This window comes from Primulina huaijiensis, chromosome 6, assembly GCF_012295235.1.
Source record: "Primulina huaijiensis isolate GDHJ02 chromosome 6, ASM1229523v2, whole genome shotgun sequence".
Lineage (NCBI taxonomy): Eukaryota > Viridiplantae > Streptophyta > Magnoliopsida > Lamiales > Gesneriaceae > Primulina > Primulina huaijiensis.
Window position 1 is genome coordinate 15,155,289 of NC_133311.1, and position 23,672 is coordinate 15,178,960.

At 34.6% G+C, this 23,672-nt stretch overlaps 3 protein-coding genes across 3 annotated transcripts; 1 reads left to right on the plus strand and 2 right to left on the minus strand.

The window, feature by feature from the left end:
• Window positions 1–2,560: 2,560 nt before the first annotated feature.
• On the minus strand, window positions 2,561–6,364 carry LOC140979634 (dicarboxylate transporter 1, chloroplastic-like). Its single transcript, XM_073445129.1, has 3 exons — window positions 5,051–6,364; window positions 3,473–3,694; window positions 2,561–3,138 (listed from the first exon to the last, which is right to left on the minus strand). Exons 1-3 carry the CDS (start codon window positions 6,164–6,166, stop codon window positions 2,776–2,778), a joined length of 1,701 nt encoding a protein of 566 aa, XP_073301230.1. The 5' UTR covers window positions 6,167–6,364; the 3' UTR covers window positions 2,561–2,775.
• A 3,892-nt stretch (window positions 6,365–10,256) lies between these two features.
• LOC140980006 (aldehyde dehydrogenase family 3 member F1-like) lies at window positions 10,257–13,170 on the plus strand. The gene is made up of 10 exons (XM_073445729.1): window positions 10,257–10,564; window positions 10,646–10,714; window positions 10,850–10,946; window positions 11,233–11,439; window positions 11,674–11,798; window positions 11,917–12,021; window positions 12,109–12,281; window positions 12,455–12,545; window positions 12,688–12,837; window positions 12,923–13,170. The coding sequence occupies exons 1-10, from the start codon at window positions 10,361–10,363 to the stop codon at window positions 13,160–13,162; spliced, it is 1,461 nt and encodes a 486-aa protein (XP_073301830.1). The 5' UTR covers window positions 10,257–10,360; the 3' UTR covers window positions 13,163–13,170.
• Window positions 13,171–14,238: 1,068 nt separating this feature from the next.
• LOC140978792 (E3 ubiquitin-protein ligase BIG BROTHER-like) lies at window positions 14,239–18,653 on the minus strand. Its single transcript, XM_073444014.1, has 9 exons — window positions 18,492–18,653; window positions 17,910–18,001; window positions 17,541–17,696; window positions 16,775–17,012; window positions 15,847–15,881; window positions 15,690–15,734; window positions 15,485–15,612; window positions 14,633–14,741; window positions 14,239–14,554 (listed from the first exon to the last, which is right to left on the minus strand). Exons 3-9 carry the CDS (start codon window positions 17,679–17,681, stop codon window positions 14,504–14,506), a joined length of 747 nt encoding a protein of 248 aa, XP_073300115.1. The 5' UTR covers window positions 17,682–17,696; window positions 17,910–18,001; window positions 18,492–18,653; the 3' UTR covers window positions 14,239–14,503.
• Window positions 18,654–23,672: the final 5,019 nt, after the last annotated feature.

The window sequence follows — 23,672 nt, forward strand, 5'->3', positions numbered from 1 at the left end:
AACTCAACTTTNTAATATTATTATTAATATTATAGGAATTAATAATGAATTGGGTTTTGTCTAGGGGTGTGCAAAATTTCGGTTAAACTGAATTAACCGACCGAACCGAATTATTTAGAAAAATTGGTTTGGTTAATTCGGAAGTTCGGTTTTGAAATTTTAAAAATTCGGTTAATTCGGTTCGGTTTCGGTTTTAATTTGAAAAATTCGGTTAAACCGAATTAGTATATATTAATTTAAATTGTATATGGGCATTAAAAATACATTAGAAAGAAACTCAACTTTTCTTGCATCAGAAGGAAGCTCATTCATCCAATGATTTTATCTTCAATATTTTTATTTGTTATTGATATTTTTTATTCAATGTTTTTAGTTATTTATAAGCTCTCCATTGTTTTCTTTTTTTTATGTGTTAAAATTCGCATATTTTAAAAAATATCGGTTATTTCGGTCGGTAAACGAAATAACCGATTTGAAAATTGGTTCAGTTAATTCGGTTCCTACGAATATTTTGATCGGTTCAGTTATTCGAAAATTAAATCGGTTAAATCGATTATAGGTCTATTCGATTGACCAAATCGAATAGACTGATTGCACACCTCTAGTTCTGTCAACAAAAATAAATACCGTGAGTAACCGAAGTACGGAACGATTATTTGTGCAAGCCCATTTAACATTTGATTCGGAAATTATAGCATGATTATTTTACTTATCGAATCATTATAATTACTTGAAATATTATATTTAATAGCATCATAAATGGTATAGACTTATCTGTGTTATCCCAAAATTTAAAAACTTAAAATCGTTATACGTTTAAATAAATTAGTAGTTTAAACTTTAAAACTCCAACATTGGTATTTGTTAGAACATTTTAGTTTTGGTGATTTTAAAAAGGATGCTAATTCAATGAATAAATACAGAGCTTAGTCGAACTGAATTCAGAAAGAAAATTGATTATTTATGAGCATCTCTGTTTCCGAACCAAAACTGTTAATCAGAGTTTTACTGACGCCTAAGAAAAATTGATACAAGTCTATTCGCTGGCTAAGGATTACTGAACTAACCTAAGCTGATATAAAGGATCCTTTAGAACAGTTCGCTTCAGTTGATCAATTAGTCTAATCAACGGACATTCTCTGATCACCTGCTAATATTCCTTAAAGAACAGAGTGCAATTGATGATTGGAAAAGTTCATCACTAACAACTTTATATTATGTTGATTGACACCGGCACTATCCGAAGTATACCATCTGTCAAAAAGGACGGTGACATGGCGACAACGACGTCTGTATTTAATAAATGATACAAGATTCAAAAAGACGAAAATAATAAGCCTATAAATAGATCAGTAAGGCAAGTTTTAGAAATTTTATGAAAAATCCTTCCTCGTAATTAAAGCTTTCTAAGTTTCAAATATTCTTTGAGAGCCTAACTGATCAAAGCAAACACACACTGATAGTTTGTAATCCGATCATTTAAGGATCAATTTGTGCTTAGATCTCTTTGTGAAATACTCGTAATTGAGACTAAGAAATTTTACTGATTATTTAATAAAAGAGTAAATTTAGTAAGATTTTTAGTTAGGCTGTAGTAAGTCCTACTGAAGTGACTGATTTCAAAGTGTTGTAGTTATCAGTCTTTTAGTCCAATCCTTCTGCAAAGTAGAAGGAGTGGCGTAGGAGTGTTGAATTTTTTGAACATCCAGAAACAAACTTGTGTCATTTACATTTCAGTCAGTCTATTTTGACTTTCCATTTGTTAGCCCAACTGATTTTTACCTTAAGCCATTTTATGTTCAAGATTTTTCAGTTAATCTATTTATGTACAATAACAGACTGTTGGCTTACTGATACCCAACTGACAAGAATTTCATTTCAGTGTTGCTACCCAACCGAAATATTTTCAAAATTTGTTAGAGATTATTTGTTCATTTCTCCCCTTCTATATAAATCTTTAATCCTAATAGTATTATTTTACAACAAAATAAATTAGGTTATGCTTAAATTCATAGATTTGATTGAGAGATATTTAATTGAGGGAAGTATTTGAGTAAAGTTTCGAATCACACTTGTTTCGGGTTCATTTGAAAGCCACCACAATTATAAGTAAAATTGTATAGCATGTTATGAAGTGAATTTGAAATTCTTGATATCATTTGAAATTCACAACAATTACTATTGAAACGGTCAACTTTCTTGATATTAAGTGGATTTGAAATTCAATTCGGTTGCATTTTGAATTGGAGGAAGTGTTTGAAAGAAATATTTGAAATACCTCTATATTAGGATGAATTTTACATTCATCACAATGGTTAAAAAAAATAACTGACTAGTTAGGATTTGAAATAAATTGTCTAACGAATTTGCCCAAACTAACCTCAGTCACTATGGATTTGAAATTTTTGCTCCAAATCTTTTAATCGAAAATTTTGTTCATCTAGACAAGTCGAGGAATCTCACCTTACACATTAATCTCGCCTAAACTTCTTGTAATTGTGCCCTTATCACACTTGACATGGATAAATTAAGTTCTTGCTATGCATTTCAAATATCTCCAAAAAATATAAATGTACTTAATTTAATTTGTAATTTGACTTCGTTCCATTACAAGAAATCTCACCTTACACATTAATCTCGCCAAAACTTCTGAAATCTTTGGTTCAAAAAAGATGAAGTTCGAAAGGTGAATGCCCACGACGGCAAACAAAACAGTAACCGATCGAAACAGACCAAAATTATTGTACCAGGGAGAGTTAATCTAAGAAGATGGTTCTACCACAAGCCTATGGCTTTCCACCAAGCTCCGCCCAGCCCGAGCCATATAACAAGATTGACCACGGAGATCAAGAATCCGTAGCCCCACCATTTCGCGAGTGGCACATAGCCAGCTCCATAGAAGACGGGCGCTGATCCAATCCCGTAATGAGTAATGCCACCCATAAGATTTGAGAGGAAGGAGAGGACAATGGCACCAAGATATGGCGGAGTACCCAATGCACTTGCTACGGATAGAAATGCGGTAAACATGGCCCCGATGTGTGCAGCCCCACTTGCAAAGAAATAGTGAGAATAGAAGTACAGGAGAACGAGAATACCGAAAGATAGTTGCCACGAAAGGCCCAATCCGCCAACAAACTGTAAATGAAGGGGAAAAATAGAGAAGATTCATCTTAGAAACAAACGAATTATATAGAGTAGAGGGCGAGAAGAAAATTAAATCTTAAACTAGGAGATGCATTAGGCTACTCATAGATAAAGACGAAAACATAGATGTAAACCCGAACATCAGTTGCACCAAAAACATGGCTTGTGTTAACAGTAATAAAAATTATAGAACTCAAATATTTTAAGCTGTGCAAAAGCTCGATACTACGCTTTAAAACTGTGCTATACAGGATGCCAAGGGGAATAGAAGGGGGAATTGTTGATCCCCATCTCTAATGTAAGATGTAGTGAAAAGAGAACAAACCTTAACTACAGTTTGGCTGAACCAAGAAATGAGTCCATATTTGTTTAGATATCCAGCCATTGCTATCAGTGCTGCAAACCATGTAAGGGTATCCCAAGCAACTGATTCAGCCAGGCATTCTTTCCATGTGACGACTCCGGTTATGAGGAGGACGGATAGTCCAAGAATTGCTGCAGTAACGGCATCGACATTCAGCTTGCTTCCAAAGACCCATAGCCCTACCTGATATGCGGGGAAAAAATATTCACGAAGTCATCGTTTTGAATAAAATCAGGCAAATGAAAGTCATGGTAATGTCTATAAATTTATTTATCGAAAAATGCCATCAAGATATTCTTTTGTCTACATAATACTATCCGCTGAAAAACGTGAAGGTGTCATCAAAGTTCTGAATCTGTTATGGGATGTGGTTTCGGAGGGAATCACACCCTGTTTCGTAAAATTTTTGAGGCAATGTTGCTAATACAGACTCGGATACAGTTGTGAACAGATCAAGGCAAGGGTAAGAATTAAGATAGCCATGAAATTGGAGTGAATTGATGGATCAAGAAATAAGTAAATCAGATAACGAAATATCTCAAGTAGCAAAAAGTGAAATGACTTGTAAAATTAGAAATAAGTTTTAAATTTGCCGAATGACAATAATTATTAAACAATTTTGAAAAACAAGTACTGACCTTCACGTTTCTCCAATTTTTTACTATTCTTTCATAGGCAGATATGGGTTCGAGCCATTTAAATGCAACCATATCATTTATTTTAATAAAGTTAACCACAAAGGCATCATGACACTGTCTACTTGAAAATTACGGGTGAAGTTCATTGAATAGAAAGAGTAAATATCAATAATTTTGTTAAAAAGATCAGGATAGGAAGTAAAGAAATGAAATATCAAACATAACAGTGCCCCCCAGCCATGGATAAAAGACAACCAATTCAAACAAGGGCCACATTTTGGACACTGCGAACAGAAAACAGCTTTGCATAAACTAGAATCACTCAGAAAAACTATAAAAAAAATATTATCAAATAAATTTTATGGCATCTATGTACTGGATCACAGAGGAATGGGAAGTTTGAGAGAAACCATGTTATATACATGCTCATCTACTGAATGACTAATGATTAGCAACTCTTTCTTTCCATTCCAACACATTTAAACAAACGTCTACATTGCAGTTATATACATGTGTGTTTGTGTGTGTGCGCGTGGTGAAGTTTTATTTCAGTTTTACATCGAAAAGTGAATCTTAACATATTTACTTTCCATCGTGTAATAAAATCTAATGTTGAGAATAGATAACAGGTGTAATGGTGAAAGCATATAAAGCTTCTGACATTATCCAATTTAACATGAAATTAGCTGAAAAAATGCTAGTGACAACTTGGGAATTTGAAGAGCCAAAAGCTTTGTAACTCTTGAATGACCCAAAGTAAAACTCCCTAACAAATTACACATCCAATTAACAAAAGTTGTGAATAACTAATCATGTAAACATAGTATTAGCAGCATAAAGGAAACAAAAAGTAATTAAATGAAGAATTTATAATCCAAGTTAGATTCTTAAGTTGCAATACCGTGAGTAGTAATGTTCCAGTCATGATTATCTCATTCTTAGTCATAGGCCCCATCTTCTCCAACCTCTCCTTAGCAAGCTTCGGGGCGTCCGGGCTACTCTTCACCGTAGGTGGATAGATCAAATACAAAAGCAATGGCACCACAATCAACGAAACCAATCCAGGCACTATCGCGGCTTTAGCCCAATCCATCCAACCAATGGGCATATTAATAGTACTAGCTGTCAAGTTAGCAGCCAAAGGATTTGCAGCCATGGCTGTCAAAAACATAGATGACGAAATCACTGAAGTTTGGAAACATGTAAGCATTAGCCAAGATCCTAACTTCTTCTCAGTCCCATCACCAACATTACTACCACAAGCAACGCAAAGGGATTTCACCAAAGGCAAAAATATACCACCGGCTCGAGCAGAGACAGAGGGAATAGCCGGGGCTAAAAGGGCTTCACTAAAAACTAAACTATAACCTAATCCTAAAGAAGAACTCCCGAATAAAGACACGAATTGGTAAGCAATCCTGTTACCCAATCCAGTCTTGATAAACCCGCGTGCAAAAAAGAAAGCCAATGCAATCAGCCACGGAATGGGATCGCCGAAGGCTGAAAATGCAGCAGCAAAGGTAAGCGTTTTCGTCAGAACAGAAGCGCCGAGGCCCATTAAAGCTACGGCTCCCAAAGGCAATGGCTGCGTTATGATACCAACTATAGTGGCCAAAAAAATGGAAAGCAATTGCCACGCAATTCTCGAAACCCCAGAAGGCGGCGGAAGGAACCAGATAATAACACCCGTAGCTATGGAAGCTATGAGTGGTTTAATGGCAGCACCCTGCCACGGCTGGGGAGCTGGCACTGCCGGCACCGCCGAAGTGGAAGCGGACGCAGTTGAAACAATCGGATCACTTTTGATTAGGAATCTGTGATTTTTCTTAGCGAACTGGACTTGATCTTCCTGTCGAGTAAAACCACTAAGCGGGTTGTTCTTGGAAATGTCAGCGGATTTGGCGACAATAGATTTAAATCTAGTGGAGGGATACACGGCTTTGGATGTTTGGGATTTAGGGGAGGAGAGGAGGCGAAAGCGAATGCTTAAAGAGGTGGTAAGGGCCAAAGACGCCATCCTTTCACTGCCTTTAGCGGCGGCGTGGTGGTGGTGGTGGTGGTGGTGGTGGTTGGAATGTCTCGCCTCCCTGCGTGTTCGTGATCAATGATTCAATTCTACGTTGGGGATAGGGGTGGGGTTGCAAATACGCAATTTGAAATGATTTGAGAGTGAATCTAAACCGTCGGAATTGGATCTAACGCTGGAAAGGGATCGAAATGGCCAGGTGGAAGTTGAAGTAGTTTGTCCTTGAAAATTCCGTCTGAGATTTGCATTCTCCGCAAAAGAATTTGGACTAATCAATTTGTCGGAAAATTGTTACAATTAACAAGGTTTTTTTTTTAGCATGAAAGTGTTCATTAGTTTTTTAATTAAATTATTAAATTTATAGATCGTGAAAAACCGAATATCTAATATAAATTATTTTTAATAAAATACAAAAATAATTAAGAGTGTTTCTAACTCTACGATTTGACTTATATATTATATGTCAATCACTATTGATAACAATTGGGTATTATTAGATATTTTTGAGGTATTATTAGACTGTAATCAGATACCTTGATTTCAAATTATAAATGAAAAATATTTAACCAAAATCTTGCATTATTTGATAATGATTTATCATCATTGAACATTATTGAGGCATTATTAGATATTAAGTGAGTACATTTTCCCCAAATTATCGACTTAACGTTTCATAGTAATTTTGCAGTATCTGATTAAAAAATATGTGCAATAATTTTCTGTCAACAAATAATTTCGGTTGAGTTAGCAACACTGAAATTTGATTATTGTCAGTTGGATGTACTCTTAATAAATCAATTAATATGAACCGTGCAGAAGTAGACTGACTTAGATTGTTCGAACAAATGGTTTATCAATAATATAATTTTAGTTTTATTAAAAGAGTTAAGAATTATTGATTGGAAAGATAAACTTAAAAACTAATTATTTATGGGGGATGTCCCTTCTCCAATACACAATATTACAAAATGTGATTTTGAACCCTTTTATCCACCTGTAGTGCAAATATATATTCATGCTTACCTCAGGCTTACTTTTTTTGTGGCCAATTTATTATGGTTAGGAAATGTTATACAAATTTGATATGTTATTTGAATGAATGGGCTTAATCCATCTCTGTTGATTAGTGCATCAGACCAGAGTGGCTGATTTGCCGACTTTATCTGTCAAACAGGGTATTTAAGCCGGTAATATATAAAATGTACAACTTTTTAGTCAATGCACCCTGTTGATTTTCTTTTTCGCAATGTGCATTGCATACGGTTGATTTTATTTTCAGCAACGTGCATTGTACGCTGTTAATTTTATTTTCCGTGGCGTATAGTGTACTCTATATATTGTCTTTCCACAGCGTACATTGTGCATTGTCAATAACCTACGACTTTCAACATATTTTAATTGTGCCGATTTACGCGCTGCGAAAGTCATTTTTGTTATAGTGCTAACCATTTTGTTAAAAGATTGTTTAATATTGAATATATATTATCACTAGTCTAGTCGGAGCATTTATGCACTTGAAAACAATTTTCAGAGGTCTAGCTATCTCTAGTCGTTCAAGAAAAAAATATTATCAACTATCAACGGTTAAGACCAACATAAGTTTTAAAAGAAAATTTTAAAATATTTATTCACCTCCCACTAAACACATTTTTTATCCTAACAAGTGGTAAAACTAGTTCTGGAATTTTATCTCTATCTCCCAGCTCAATCATTGAAATGGATTTATTCATTATGTGTTACAAAGCTAAGACACTGATATAAAAATCATATTCACAAATCAAAGTCTAAATCGGATCTTAAGAAGATGAAAAAGCGCACTGATATTGTTGATTGTACACTTGACGCAAAAAAGTCCAACTGCATATAGTCACGTATTTTGAACATATTTCTCTCATACAAACTCGAAATTGAGTAGGTCGTGATTCCATGAAAGTTAAGACAAAAGGATAAAGCTTTATGTTTAATCATTTTACACAAAAATAGATTAATCAATATGTATAATTAAGAAAAATGATTAGTAAGCTTGGATGGTAGGGTATGGTGAGCCTCTATCAAGAGGATATATGTTCAATCATTCACTACCTCTATCATCCCAACTTTGAGCCTACCACACGGGGTTTGTCCAGTATGATTATTTGGTTAACGTGACTTACAGACTACTGCGTTGATCTTTTGGATTTAATTTGAGCATATTAAAAATTACGACTGCGGCTCCTAAGGTTTTAAAAAACTGCAAGGTAGGATCACCTAGTCTGGTGGTTGGGGAGTTGAAAGTGATTTGGATTTGATTTAAGTAAATAATCAATCAATAATGTGCCAAAAACTGTTGGCTTGCATAATTTGAAAGCCACATAAAAAAAAATTCTCGTTGAGTGTTAGATTGCACTTAATCTATGAATTTCAAATATATGGATTTCAAAAATATTTTTGTTGTTCAAAAAAATAATACCTTAATTTTTCAAATGCACTTCTTATATGTTTGGCAAAAATTTGTGTGAGACGGTCTCACGGGTCGTATTTTGTGAGACAGATCTCTTATTTGTGTCATTCATGAAAAATTATTACTTTTTATGCTAAGAGAATTACTTTTTATTGTGAATATCAGTAAGGTTGACCCGTCTAACATATAAATATTCGTGAGACCGTCTCACAAGAGACATACTCTCCATGTTTATATAGTATAACAAGCTAATAAAGATATATTTCAAATTCTTAATATATTATTTTATCGTAAACAATAAAACCAATCAAAATCTATTGATTTCACATCCATCATCTCGAGTGCATATTAAAGTTTGGATCATTTGGAAAAAAGAAAAAAAAATCTTACAAAATTAATCACATTAATATAAAATTAATTTGATAAATACACTTTATTCAGTACATATAATGACATAATTGATAAAGACCGGCGGACAATTATTGTTCTTAGCCCTCGAAAATTAGAAAAGGATGACCCCATGCGAATTAAATGATAATTAATTAACTAAAATGGTCCATCAATAAAGCCAACTTCTTATCCTAAACCTATAGTTTTATAAATAAATTGATCTACTACCAAACGAAAAAAATCTTTAAAACCATACACGTTGGCGAATTTAGCAACTACCATTTAGTTGGAAGAATTTAATGTATTTGAATTTCGTTAAATTTTTAAAATACTAGCTAATTCATTTTTTTTTAAAAATAATTATATCAAGGTTAACAATTCTTTTTAATCATATGTTGTGTGACAAGTAAAATTAACCATGGTGATAGGAAACTAGATTTTGGCCTAAACCAAAAAAAAAAAAAAAAAAGGTTAAAACTTAGTCATCGGTTTTCATATACTATACTTAAATCCAGACCAACGATATGCTTCTCTAGTTGTTAAGCAGAAACGAGAAAAGTATTTTTTACGGTAACAGTTAAAGAACAAAATACTTCAGAAACTTTTAAGACAACTATACGAATTCAATGGTAAGAAAAACATGACCGTTGAATACATTGATACATAAAAAAAATAGAATTCTCGACGTATGTGAGTGATTGTGAGCACAAATATTTTCGATCAGCATCATTCGAGGATGCACAAAAGCTATCAATTCACCATGGATGTCTACTTTCTGAAGAAGAAAAACATCAACTTCAGTTCTTTTCTCCTTGTTATCACGTCTCGAGCTCGAGTCCGTGCCTGCGTGACTGCACAATGGGCTCCTATAGCAACTACTTCATATTCGTCATCGCTTTACGAAAATGATTAACCCAAGTTGTTATAGAAGTCCATTATAAGCTTATTATAAACTCATTTTAAATCTTTAATTTTTAAGATGTGGGACTATGTATATCACACTTGTCACATTTCCTAGCATGATCATTATAATTGTTTTTTGTTTTTTGTTTTTTAGAAAACATAACCATTATTCATAATTCAATTTTTTATCGTTTCCAAAACATCGTTTAATATAAAATTTTTAATCCAAGTGCCTTGCGCCTTATGCCACGATGCTACACCACTACTCTAACTGATGTGATATCCAACGGTCCAATGCATTTGGGGTCGTGAAGTCTATGTCTGATTATATGGACCTCGTGACCTTAAATGTGTTTGAATCTAGCATAAATACCAATGGCTTGAGTCTGTGTGCTCATGAAATTAAATAGCAATTTTCAGAAGTGTTATCCAACCAAATCCCAAAATTAGTAATGGAAGATCCCACTGAACAGGATTTGGAGTTGAAGATGAAAGAGTTGAGGGACACTTACAAATCAGGGAGAACAAAGGAAGGATCATGGAGGAAATCACAGCTCAGAGCTTTGCTATCTTTTCTTGAAGAGAAAGAGGATACCATTTTGAATGCTCTTATGCAAGACCTTGGCAAACATCCAGTGGAAGCCTACAGAGATGAGGTACATACAATATATACATACATATACGTATACGTATACGTATATATAAATATTTTGTGTGTGTGTTGATGTCTTGTGCAGTTAGGACCCTTGATCAAAACCGTGAATCATGCTTTGCAAAATTTGAAGAAATGGATGTCAAGAAAAAAGGTCTGATTTATGTTCCCATCTCAGAAATCTGCTTGATTCAGTTAACATGTATGATATCATTACGAATAATAATACAAAATGGAGTGTAAATTATATTTATCTAATAGCAAATAAATTGTACTGATGAATTTACAGATTCAGTTGCCGGTCGTGGCTTTCCCTGCGAAGGCGGCATTAGTCCCCGAGCCTCTCGGAGTCGTTCTCATCATATCATGTTGGAACGTTCCTTTTGGTACACGTTTAATTTTCGCAGTTTTCGATTTTGTAGTGAAGGTCTCCAAAATGGCTTTCAAACCCTTTGAAACCAAATTGGAAAGAAAATTCATCGTATGATTGCTTGATTTTACTCAGACGAACGAGAATTTCTTCTATAAAACTTGTTTCTTTCTTAATGATTTTCTTAATATGTGTGAAATCAAATGCATTTTTTTATATATAAAAAAATAGATATAAGACATTTTGTCAACCTTAAAAAATTTATCTAATTAGTAAATTCTTTTATTTTTGGGAAATTTTAGGAATATCATTGGAAGCTCTGGTAGGAGCAATTGCTGCGGGGAATGCCGCAGTCCTAAAGCCATCAGAACTTGCTCCGTCTTCTTCTTCAGTTTTGGCTGATCTGATGCAAACTTATTTGGACTCTAATGCCATTAAAATCATTCAAGGTGGTCCATCTGTCGGTGAGAAGCTTTTGCAACTCAAATGGGACAAAATCTTTTTTACAGGTATATTTGTCTTTCATTATTTAATTAATTTATCAAATTTATATCCGGTTTCATAATGAGAAAATATATAAATGACGACCGATTTATTACGATTGAGTCTCGAACCTATGACTTCGTCCCAAAAAAAGTAAAGAGATAGCGGACTAAGATTGAAATTTTACATAACAAAACGACGGAATTCATATTCTTGTTGTATTCACATAAATCTATGATTGCAATTTTAAACTCCAAAAGGTAGTAAACGAGTTGGTCGAATTGTTATGACCGCTGCGGCCAACAATCTTACCCCTGTCGCTTTAGAGCTGGGAGGAAAATGCCCTGCAATTGTTGATTCTCTTTCAAGTTCTTGGGATAAAAAGGTAATTTCCCTATTTTTATATTAATTTACATATATGTTTATTTTAAATTTATTGTATTTTATGGTTTTAAAAAAAAAGTTAAATGGGTTTCATTTTTCTTGATATCATGCAATATTAGATGGCAGTGAAACGAATAGTTTCAGCAAAATTTGGGACTTGTGCTGCCCAAGCTTGTGTAGCCATTGATTATATCCTTGTGGAGAAGAAGTTTGCACCCATTTTGGTATAGTTGGCTAGCTAAAAATTTCAAATTATATATTGTGACAAATATTTAGATTTTGATTCAAAATTTTGTTAATTATTCATTCAGGTAGAAATGTTGAAGGCTGAAATCTTGAGTTCGTTCGGGGAAAATATAAAAGAAACAAAATCCATGGCTAAAATAGTCAACAAGAACCATTTCTCACGGTTGCGAAATATGTTACACGAACACGGTGTTGAAGATTCTATTGTTTACGGCGGTAAACTAGACGAAGATAATCTGTAAGTTCGATCCATTCATTGTTTTCTCAATGGTAGGCATGAAAATTTTGAGAATTATATAATTAATTCTATATTTTTTTTTTATAAAAAAATATTATATTATGTCCAATAGAAAATTTTATTTAAGATTTTGGCCAAATGATATTGAAACTTTGCTCTGCTATTTTGTGTAGGCTAATTGAACCAACTCTGTTGGTTGATCCACCACTTAAAGCTGGAATCATGACTGAAGAAATCTTTGGTCCATTGCTTCCAATAATTACTGTGAGCTACACACACTCATTAAGTTTTTCTTCTTCCATTTAGTTTAATTAAAATTTTATTTCTATAATTTTTCTTTAAAAAATTTAAATACAAATTAAATGAGACTTCCCTGAACTTTTATTTATTTATTTATTTTTCTCAGCTGGAAAAAATTGAAGATAGTATTGATTTCATAAACTCGAATCCGAGAGCACTCGCGATATATGGATTCACGAACGATAAAAAGCTGATGGAAAGGTTGTCGTCCGAGACATCTTCGGGGAGCATTATTTTCAATGATGCAATTATTCAGGTAGTAAAAATTCTGGTGTTTTATTCGGATCCCGACATATTTAAATATTCTTGATGTTATATTTATTTCGTTTTTTCGAACGCAGTATATAGCCGAAACTTCTCCGTTTGGAGGAGTTGGCGAATGTGGCTTCGGTAGCTACCACGGGAAATTCTCGTTCGACTTGTTCTCGCACGAGAAGACGGTAGCTGATCGAGGTTATCTTATTGATTTTTGGTTCCGATATCCTCCATGGAATGAACAAAAGATGTGGCTTTTCAAATCTGCCTATAGGTTTAATTATCTTGGAATTGTTCTCATCATGTTGGGGCTCAAAAAATCATAATAACTGAAGAGAGATTTGTTTGTTTGTTTTAAATTATATATGTATTGACTTGTGGTATTGCAAACTTACAATGCTTGGTTTCATTATGGGAATCTATTTCTCTCTATCTAAACTAAAATCAAGTAATAACACCCACGCCTTTGGATTGCAAAATTAAAATTCGTTAGGCGGTAGCCGAATGCTAGACTAGCATCTAGCGCCTAGGCCGCTTAGGTCAGGTAACTCATTTGTGGTTAATGAGCTTGTCACATTATTAACTGACCCACAATTGATTATATATTAATATGCTCCCTAACCCTAGATGAACCCATTGGTTTCTACTCGTTCTGGATATGTCAAATCTCGTCATGCCTAAAACGCTATTCTCTCGTCGAAATCTTGGAAATTCCGGAAGACCGCCACCACAACGGTTATAACAGGTACAATGGCTCTTACCCAGACTACTTCCCCAAACTACCACCTGAAGCAGCCTAGGCTGGCCGACGAGCACATTTTCGGTGCGGTTAGCTTGTGCCTAGCGCCTGGACACCGCCTAGAACGAATTGTAAAACACTACAATTTATTAGTTTTTTTTTTTAACTAATTCTAGAAGATTGAGCGAACTTAATTTTGAGGGAGAGATTTGATTTAGAGAAAAAAGCATAATAAATTTCTAAAAACGATTCCTCGGACATCAAACCATAACTACTACAAGTTTGCTCCACATTCATTGAAGCCTGAATATTACAAATCTCCTCCACCACCTAATTGTGACAAGCTCTCTAAATCAATCCTTATACTCAGATAATGCATCACTTGAGTTTCCAATCTTTAATACACCATTTATTTGGGCACAAAGAGATTTGATAATCATATCCTTTGAATGGGGAAAAATCATATCAAATTGTCACTTGTAAAATCCTAAGCCCGTCTGAGTTTTACTATAGTGTTAAGTCGCACCTCGAACTATCGAGGTTGAAACATTTTTATACTACGACAATGCATATTTCTTAAGTAAACTTTAAAGTACTGTTTAGTTTCACTACCGTTAGAATCGATAAAAACATAGTCATTTAGAGCAAAGAAGTACTCGAAGATTTCTCAAAAGAGGAGAAAACGTGTTGCAGTCGATATACTCCAACAAATTGTATCAAGTCCTAGCACCATCGATCTTATATACCAAGAATTTTAATACTCGAAAAGCAACATAAATAGACAGAAAAATAAGGGTGAATAAGGATTAAAAAGGAAATCATAAAATGGTAATACGATACTATAACCCGAGCAAAAAACACAAGAAGAAGACGAAGAAGAACAAGAATACGAATAGAAGCCACCATCCTATGCACAGAAGAGCATACATCAGTGCTTTGGAACATCAACAATCACCTCCTTGTAACAAATGGGACAAGCCTGTTGTATCGTAGATTTATCAGTACTATTAAGGTCGGAGGAACTAATTGGGAAAGAAATGGAAGCACGGTTGCTTACTTTGTTAATGCTAAGCCATCTGCTCCCACAACCAATATGATAGAGATGTTTGCATGGAAGGATAATTCGCTTATCGCCTCTTTTGTACTCCATTTGGCAAATTACGCACCTTTGTAACCAAATGAAACGAGTAAATACAGCTCAACAATATTAAAGATACAAAATAAATTGTGCGCTAGTGTTGAAAGGCATCAATGTATTGATCAACAGATGCAAAAAGTATGCATTAAAGAAAGGGAGGTTATTTCTACATGTTGAGAATTTTTTCTCCTTCAGTCTCGAGCTCTCGCTTATTCAAAACAAAATCAATTACATTGTATGGGGGTAGATAGTGACAGTCGTATAGTTAGCTCTACAAACGCATAATTTGGTCATCTACTCTGAGAAGATATGAACTTTGGCAAGACAAGCAGATGATGGAAACCCTCTTTGACTAGAACTGTGGACAGTCAAAATCTGATGCAATTTTCCTATGTATCCAACTCGATGAAACGTGGAGAGTATCAACACAAAATCTAAAACCAATGGAAGAAAAATATTGCTATCGACTTTTTAGCATAAGCTATTCAAGCATTGGAGACAATTCAGATAAAAAATAGAAATGAATCTGGAAAAATTTGAATGACAATGGCACAGGGACAACAGATACCCAATCAACCAGTACATTTCCTGAGTTAACAAAAAACATCCACCTTCCTTCGTGGTTCACTTGCAAGTTTAGGTGGGTACATCAACGAGAGAACGTGGAACTATGTCTAGTATAATGTGAAAAGTAACCAAGAAAGGCTGTTAACAGATTTTTTCAACACCAACTTGGTGGAGATAATTGGGACTAAGAGCCTACATTCTTACCTTTCACCTCGGAATTTCTTTCTAAAGAATAAGGTCCATTTGAACTTTGAAGTTGGAAGCAATGCAATTTGATCCTGGGAGAGACCTCTACTTTGAGTTCCAACAGCTTCACCTAGCTCAAGTAACTCCTGTAAGGAGTATTCAAATGCATAAATTTATGTTTCCGGGGCATGTCGAAGCAGAGTAATAAACAGCGTGTTCAAACCTCATAGGTCATATTATCAGGATCAATGTTGTCTTGCCAAACAACCTTCATTCATGCAAAGAAGCAAAAAGAATCATTTCTGTATTCTTCTATCTCAAAATTTTGATAAAATGCGGATAACTGAAAAGCTTTGACAATGATAGGGAAATTCACCAACCTCATAATCACGAGTAGCCTGAGGATTCCGAGGACCTATAATTACAAAGAAAGAGTTTTCGATAAACGTTGGCTGTCATTCATTGAAATGAGTGATTCAAATACAGAAGGAACACAACATTAAAGTAAAACTCCATAATTAGTAAATATTGCATCCATTGAAGCAGCTTGCACGAATAAAATGCAATTTTCTTAGCGGAATGTACATTCATTGTGTAGTCATCAATCCTCTCTTCTCACCCCAGTTTTCACATCACAAACAAGGGCACCAATTGTTTCTCTTTTTTCCGAAAAAATTTATACAAGTTAAACCACATAGCACAAAATTGCTGGTACATCACTTTCTGTAAAACAAGAGTCGTCGTGCAAAGAAAAGGGACCAAGCAGTGAACATATTTTTCAAGGACTAATTAACTGCTTCCTTTCAAAAACTAACACCCATAAGGCATGTACAGATTACACCAAAAACTGCAATACTGATCCAAAAACAAAAAATAACTGAAACCAACAGTTTCTGGAAATGGTGGTTTGGTTCCAATCCAAAGCAGAAAATTGCAGTTTGGAACACCCAATCCACTGTTTAAACTAAAACTGAAATAGATACTAATGCTTTGGGTTAAGTTAAACCATATGTACACATGAATAGCCAATGACTTGATCTTTTTATATAATTATATTATATGAAATGAAGAATTTTAAATTATCTAATTACTTGAAATTTTGGTGGGCTAAAGTTAAAGAAAAAAATAGAATAAAAAATTGGGCAAGAAAAGAAAATGATCGCAATTTCAGTTAGGTTTACATGTATTTGCATTTCAGTTTGGGAAAGTTCAGAAACTGAACCAATGGTTTTGAATTTTATGACACCTAAAAACCACCCACACCTACAACCGGGATCAAGAAAAGAAAGGAAATAAACCAGAACTCACACTCTAAAGGACTAGCATGGGAAGTGGTGCTCGAAATTCCAGCCTGGTGTGCATGCGAAAGAGTAGCTTGATTGGCAGCCAGACCTGATGGGTTTTCCAAATGTCCGCCATATTCGTTAGCCCCTGAGATGTGGTTATTAACCACACAGCCGTGCCCATATTCGTAGTATGACAAACTTCCCGGTTCAGATGCAGCAAATTTGTATAGACTAGAATTGATTGCTGGGTAAGCATTCTCCTGCACACAATTCATCCAATCACGTGTTCCTTCACCACATGCATGTTATTCATGGTTCGCTCAAACTATGAATTAAACTTATTTGATATCCTAGACCAACTCAATAGCAAGAGAGACAAAAGACACCCCGACTACATCGATTAGAAGGTATAAAGTTCAACCATTCATTTCTCAACATAAAATCTTATCAAAGTTAATGATATTTAATCACATGAGCAACAGGATATTAGTTAAAACATTCTCACTGACTCAGACTAGCTTGATTTTAAGTAGAATGGATGATATATAAATCATCTTCGGCTAACAGTTTTACATCAACTTTGGCTTTCACTCAACCAAGCCATCTTGAAAAAGCTTCACGACACTCAAGCACCTCCTACACAGCATGAGCTTAGAGTTTATTTTAATTAATATATCCTCGCAAATTCTCCAAATATGCAACCACTATGAGCAACGAAGAAACTATGTTTAAATCTTAATAAACACCATCCTATGAGAAAAAAGGATAAAATGTTTCTGGTACAGTACCTGTACATAAGGAACATCGGCAAAAATGTAATTGACATGGTCATAAGTAAGACCTCCAAAAAAATCCACAAAGCTTCCAATTGAATTGTAAGGTAACGAATGGTCTTGGTAATAAACATCCATCTGAGTGTTCCAGCTCATTTTCAAATAATAGTTCTGATCATCCAAAAAAGCAATGATCAAACATTTAAACCTTACAGAATCCAATTAAGGTTGTAATACCGAGAGCTAATAGCACAAGCTGGAAGAACCACGTGGGCCCATGTCCCGAAAAAATACAAATTTTGTAATTAATTTAACCCAAATATATTAATTCATCCAACCAACCACACGATCCTAGTTTCTCCGGGCATAAACACATTTTTTTACCTGTGATCGATTTGTTGAGTTCGAGCCCCGACAAATATTGTTCGAAATGCAGAAAATAACAAGATTTCTGAAAATCAAGACTGCCGATTTACCTACAATGAAGACATCAGATGTTATTATCTCTTATTTCTTTTTTGGCACTGAATAAAATAATCGCAAATCATGGCAGACGACATTACCAGAACAAATATCTCCCCAACGGAGAGAAATCAACCAATTTTTTTTAAAAAAAAATTACTCAAGATAATCATCGTGAACAATTAAATTCATAGACCGAAAAAAAAATATCCCATCCTTTTTACAAAAATATAACAGCAACCAGATGAATAATACGAATCAAAGTTAGCTCATTTCAATATTTCTTCAACTCCCTCGAAAATGGAACGAATCGCAACGAAATCCAACACAGGAGGAAACCCACAAATCAAAACCAATACCACGTCCAATTCACGTCAGAAAAGAAAAAAGAAACCCAGCAATCACAGGCTCCAAAACCAGACCAAAACTCAGATTTCATGTAAATCAATGCTGCAATAGATACACAAATCGAACTTGGAAAAAGGAAAGGGTTAAAGAACCGACATTCATGGCTTCCCGAATGAAAATATTGGGCTGATCAAAGAGAGAGACACCCCTTTTCCTGCCTCATTATCTCTCCAGAGCGTGTAGTGTGTGAAGAGCGCATGAAAACGAGAGCAATGAGTTCACCCTTGTCTCTTTCCCATTATGCATTCAACAAAATCAACACAGTGAGATGATAAAGAAGACACAAGGTACGACGTGCGTTGCACGGAGTACAATTAACGAAGCTGTATAGTTATGGCGAAAGCGGAAAGTGGTCTGGATTTAGCAAAATGAAATTTTACGGCCAAATTACTTTTTTTGGAATCCAATATTTTTCTCATATATAATTTTGCGTGTGAATTTTTTATATATATTTTTTCTCGTAAAAATAAAAATGGTGTGAGGAATAAGTATTTTTAAAATTAAAGTTAACATATATGACAAAAACTTGTGTGAGACGGTCTCACGGGTCGTATTTTGTGAGACGGATCTCTTATTTAGGTCATCCATGAAAAAATATTACTTTTTATGCTAAGAGTATTACTTTTTATCGTGAATATCAGTAGGACTGACCCGTACAGATAAAGATTCGTGAGACCGACCTACTCAACATATAAATATATTATGTAATAATAAAATATTGATAATCGTTATATCTTTTTATTTTATTACTACTTACGTCTCAATTATATATGTCTATTTCTTTTTCACACAAATTTAAAAAATCATTGAAAATTTTAATTATACAAACTTTCTAATTTTACTTTTATTTAATGAGTGTTTGTATAAAAAATTCGTTACAAGTTATGATAGTTAATTTATTATAGTAAACCAAATTAAATATCAGTATATGATGGAAAAATAGAAGATATCGTTAAATATGATCTATACATATATTTGGTATAAAAAAAATAAAATATTTTATATAATAAGTATGTCTCTTATGAAACAGTATCATGGATCTTTATTCGTGTGACATGTCAAATATGTTCATATTTACAATAAAAAATACTATTTTTTATTAGTGACTCAAATAGAATATTTGTGTCATAAAATTGACTCATGAAACCGTCTCACTTGAGATTTTGTGCTATATGATTGTATATATGTAAAACTGAACTTTTACTTGATTTCTGAAAGATAAAATGCATTCAATCTCATGTCAAAGTCTAAATTCTTTGTGTTTGTGTATGCATTATTAAATTTATTCTTCTCCTATGATCATTGAAATTTCATTAATTATATATGAATATTATAAAAAAATTTATTTAAAATCAACACAAACTCTCTTTCGATGTTGTAATAAAAAAAAATCCATACATATTACGTAATGAAACAATGTAAGTAAACCAAACATATTTCATCCTAGGCTTAGTGATAAAATTAAAAAAAAAAATAAATTTCGATTTGGGATAAAAAGTAAAATAAAAATGTATTATAAATAAAAATTATACATTTTTTTACATAATTCAATTAGGATAAATTCGTGTAAAATTTAGATCAACGATTAAATTTTAAATGATAAATAATTTATTAAACATTAATCTAAATTTTTTATTTTAAAAATATATAGATTTAGTTTTTTAAAAAAAAAAAATTGGAACCTTTAGAAATAGTGTTTACCTTTAATATATTAATAAATTAAAAATAACAGAAAAATAATTGTTTGGTGAGCAAATTTTGGTAGCCTAAGAAATGTTTGGTCAGCTGAATAGCTGACGTGGCCTTCGGGATCGATCTTGTGGGGTCCACAGAGTACTTTGACTGGGAACCGGAATAATCGGTTGCAAGTATTCCTTGTAAAAGTTAAAAGTGGTAGGAGGGCGACCGGCGGGCCCATACAACTATTTCGGGTTAAAGTTAAGGCGAAAGGCATGGTTCGGTTTCTTGTACTTTACTTCTTCCTTGTATTTCACCATTAGTTAATTTTTTTTATTAATTAATTAAATAATGAGTAGGTCTTGTGAGACGGGTCAACTCTACCGATATTCACAATAAAAATTAATACACTTAGCATAAAAACTAATATTTTTTCATGGAAGACCCAAATAAGAGATTTGACCCACGAAATTGATCTGTGAGACCGTCTCACAAGAGTTTTTGTGTTAAATAAATGGGAGAATTGAGCTTCTAAAAAAATTATAATCATAAGCTAGAAATAAAGTGAATATTTTATAATTCAGAAATATAATATTTAGAATGTTCTATGATTGAATGAGTTAGAATTATAATTTTTAATACGAACAATCCAAACATAATGTTTCAGATATTAAATTTAACATTATAAAAAATTATTACACATGAGTCAAACTCATATTAAAGTACAAGCGAGTGGAGTTGCTCACATGCATTTCAATCGATGGTTGATGATGCGATCCGGGTGAAATGGACGAGTCGGGTCGGGTGCTCCACCGGATCTGCTATCAATATAATGAAGGGAATAAGAGTAAGGAGATATATCTCCGCAATATGGCTTCAGCTGTAACCTGCACACAAGGAGATGAACTCGTGAATGGGCGCCGGAGGGGAGTCTGGCGTGGCCACTCCCATGCTTAAGTCAGTGAATGACTCAACAAAAGACCAATGTAACTAAGTGATGGTTGTGATATTGGTGTAAGAGTGTAGACAATAAAATGAATGAATCTAAATGTAAAGGGAGAACCTGGTATTTATAGTATGAGAAGTAATGATGACCTCGTTCTTCGTGCTACCTACTAATTATAGTAGGGCGGCTACATTCTGACATGTCAAATCATACACTAGTCACATCCCGTCTGTCTGACTTTGTCAACCACTTGGATTAGTGTCAGAGATAGGACGGTCGCCCACATCCAATTCTGCTAGTGTACTCGAGTGCGGTGCTCATATCGAGGTGACCCGGTTAGAATGCCTACCGGGGGCTTATATAATAGCCCGGGCGTCTGGTTGCCCGGGGAGTAGAGCCCGGGCTTGCACCTGCCCGGTTTCAGAAGAATACATCCTGCAGATTGACCCTGATTTGGGAATACATCTGATATCCCGTGTAATCCATGACCCGGGCTCTTACAGGGGTATCATCACACATCCCTTTTAGTCGGGCTAGAGTCATACTCGCTGTCCCAATTAGTCATGCTTGGATTCCCAAAGAGATGATCAATCTGGTTTTATAAAAGCATCGGGGGCTTCATGTCTCCCAGAGACGGGACGAGGAGCCGGAGTCTCGTGTCTCATGGACTTGAGATAAGATGTCGGGACCTCGTATCTCCCGGACTCGAAATGGTCGAGGTGCGGAGCCTCGGGCCAGGGTGTGGGTCCCTGGAATTAATAGATAACCAAAGTGCGGAGCCCTGGCCTTCATGAATGGTCGAGGTGCGGAGCCCCGAGCCAGGTTTGAGAACCATGGGCTTATAAATAACCAAGATGCGGAACCTTGGGCCGGGGAACATGTCCCGGGACTTGGGAATGGTCGAGGTGCGGCGCTGCGAGCCAGGTTTGAGAACCCTGGGCTTATAAATAACCAAGATGCGGAACCTTGGGCCGGGGAACATGTCCCGAGACTTGGGAATGGTCGAGGTGCGGAGCCCCGAGCCAGGTTTGAGAACACTGGGCTTATAAATAACCAAGGTGCGGAGGGGAGTCCGGCGCGGCCACTCCGATGCTTAAGTCAGTGAATGACTCAACAAAAGACCAATGTAACTAAGTGATGGTTGTGATATTGGTGTAAGAGTGTAGACAATAAAATGAATGAATCTAAATGTAAAGGGAGAACCTGGTATTTATAGTATGAGAAGTAATGATGACCTCGTTCTTCGTGCTACCTACTAATTATAGTAGGGCGGCTACATTCTGACATGTCAAATCATACACTAGTCACATCCCGCCTGTCTGACTTTGTCAACCACTTGGATTAGTGTCAGAGATAGGACGGTCGCCCACATCCAATTCTGCTAGTGTACTCGAGTGCGGTGCTCATATCGAGGTGACCCAGTTAGAATGCCTACCGGGGGCTTATATAATAGCCCGGGCGTCTGGTTGCCCGGGGAGTAGAGCTCGGGCTTGCACCTGCCCGGCTTTAGAAGAATACATCCTGCAGATTGACCCTGATTTGGGAATAAATCTGATATCTCGGGTCATCCATGACCCGGGCTCTTACAGGGGTATCAGTTGAAAATAACTAAGTTCGAGATCATCTTGAGATTGAATTTAGTTTTAGTTGTCTCATGTTCGAGTATTCGAGTTTGAGATCTCTTGACTAATTAAATTTTATTTGAATTATTATTTAACATGTAATCCTTTTTAATAGACGGTTTATTTCAGAAATTTATAAATTACTTAAATATGATATCAAGCTTAGTTAATACTCTAGAAAATTGAACCCATGGAACTCCGATTTAAGGGATAATTGTTGGGATTAATCCATTTTTTTTATATGATTTAAATTTAAATTGAACTTGTATTTTGTGGAAGCAAGGAATATAATAGATGTTGGGCCCAAAGGAAGTTGTAAACCGTTGAACTTAGTTGTCACCGAAAGTTATATTCTTATATATTATTATTTGCTTACCAAATAACTTCTTTTCTAAAAAAAAAATATACCAAACATCTTCTTTTAGTTGGCCTATAAATAATCAAGAATAAATCTTAAACGCAAAAGTATTGTGAAACAGTTTTATTGGTCAATTTTATGATACATATCTTCTATTTGGGTTACTTATGGAAAAATATTAATTTTTATACCAAAAATATTAATTTTATTGTAAATATGAACATAGTTGATCTGTCTCATGGATATTTATTCTTGAGAGTGTATCACAAGATACTTATTCGATCTTAAATAGGTATAATTATTTTCTTAATCATAATCACACACACATATATATAGATACACAATTTAGCATTTTCGCGAGGATGATTGTCGTGTGTGTAAAATCATGGATTAAATACAGATTTATGTGTGATGGTTAATATTATACAAGCCAAGTTAAAGTAAATAAATTAAATGCTAAAATAACTTATATTAGAAATAAATTTAGTATTTGAAGGTAATGTTGCTAAAAATAGTGATACCTGCCGAAGGGTCGGGAAAGATATCCAAGAGGTCGGCTCGCCTTGAAGAAAGTTTGAAAACATGAGCAAGAACGTTAGAAGGGGGTATAAGGGTTTTTCTGGCATAACCCATCTGACATTCAATCTAGAGAATAAAAAATATAGAGAGTATTA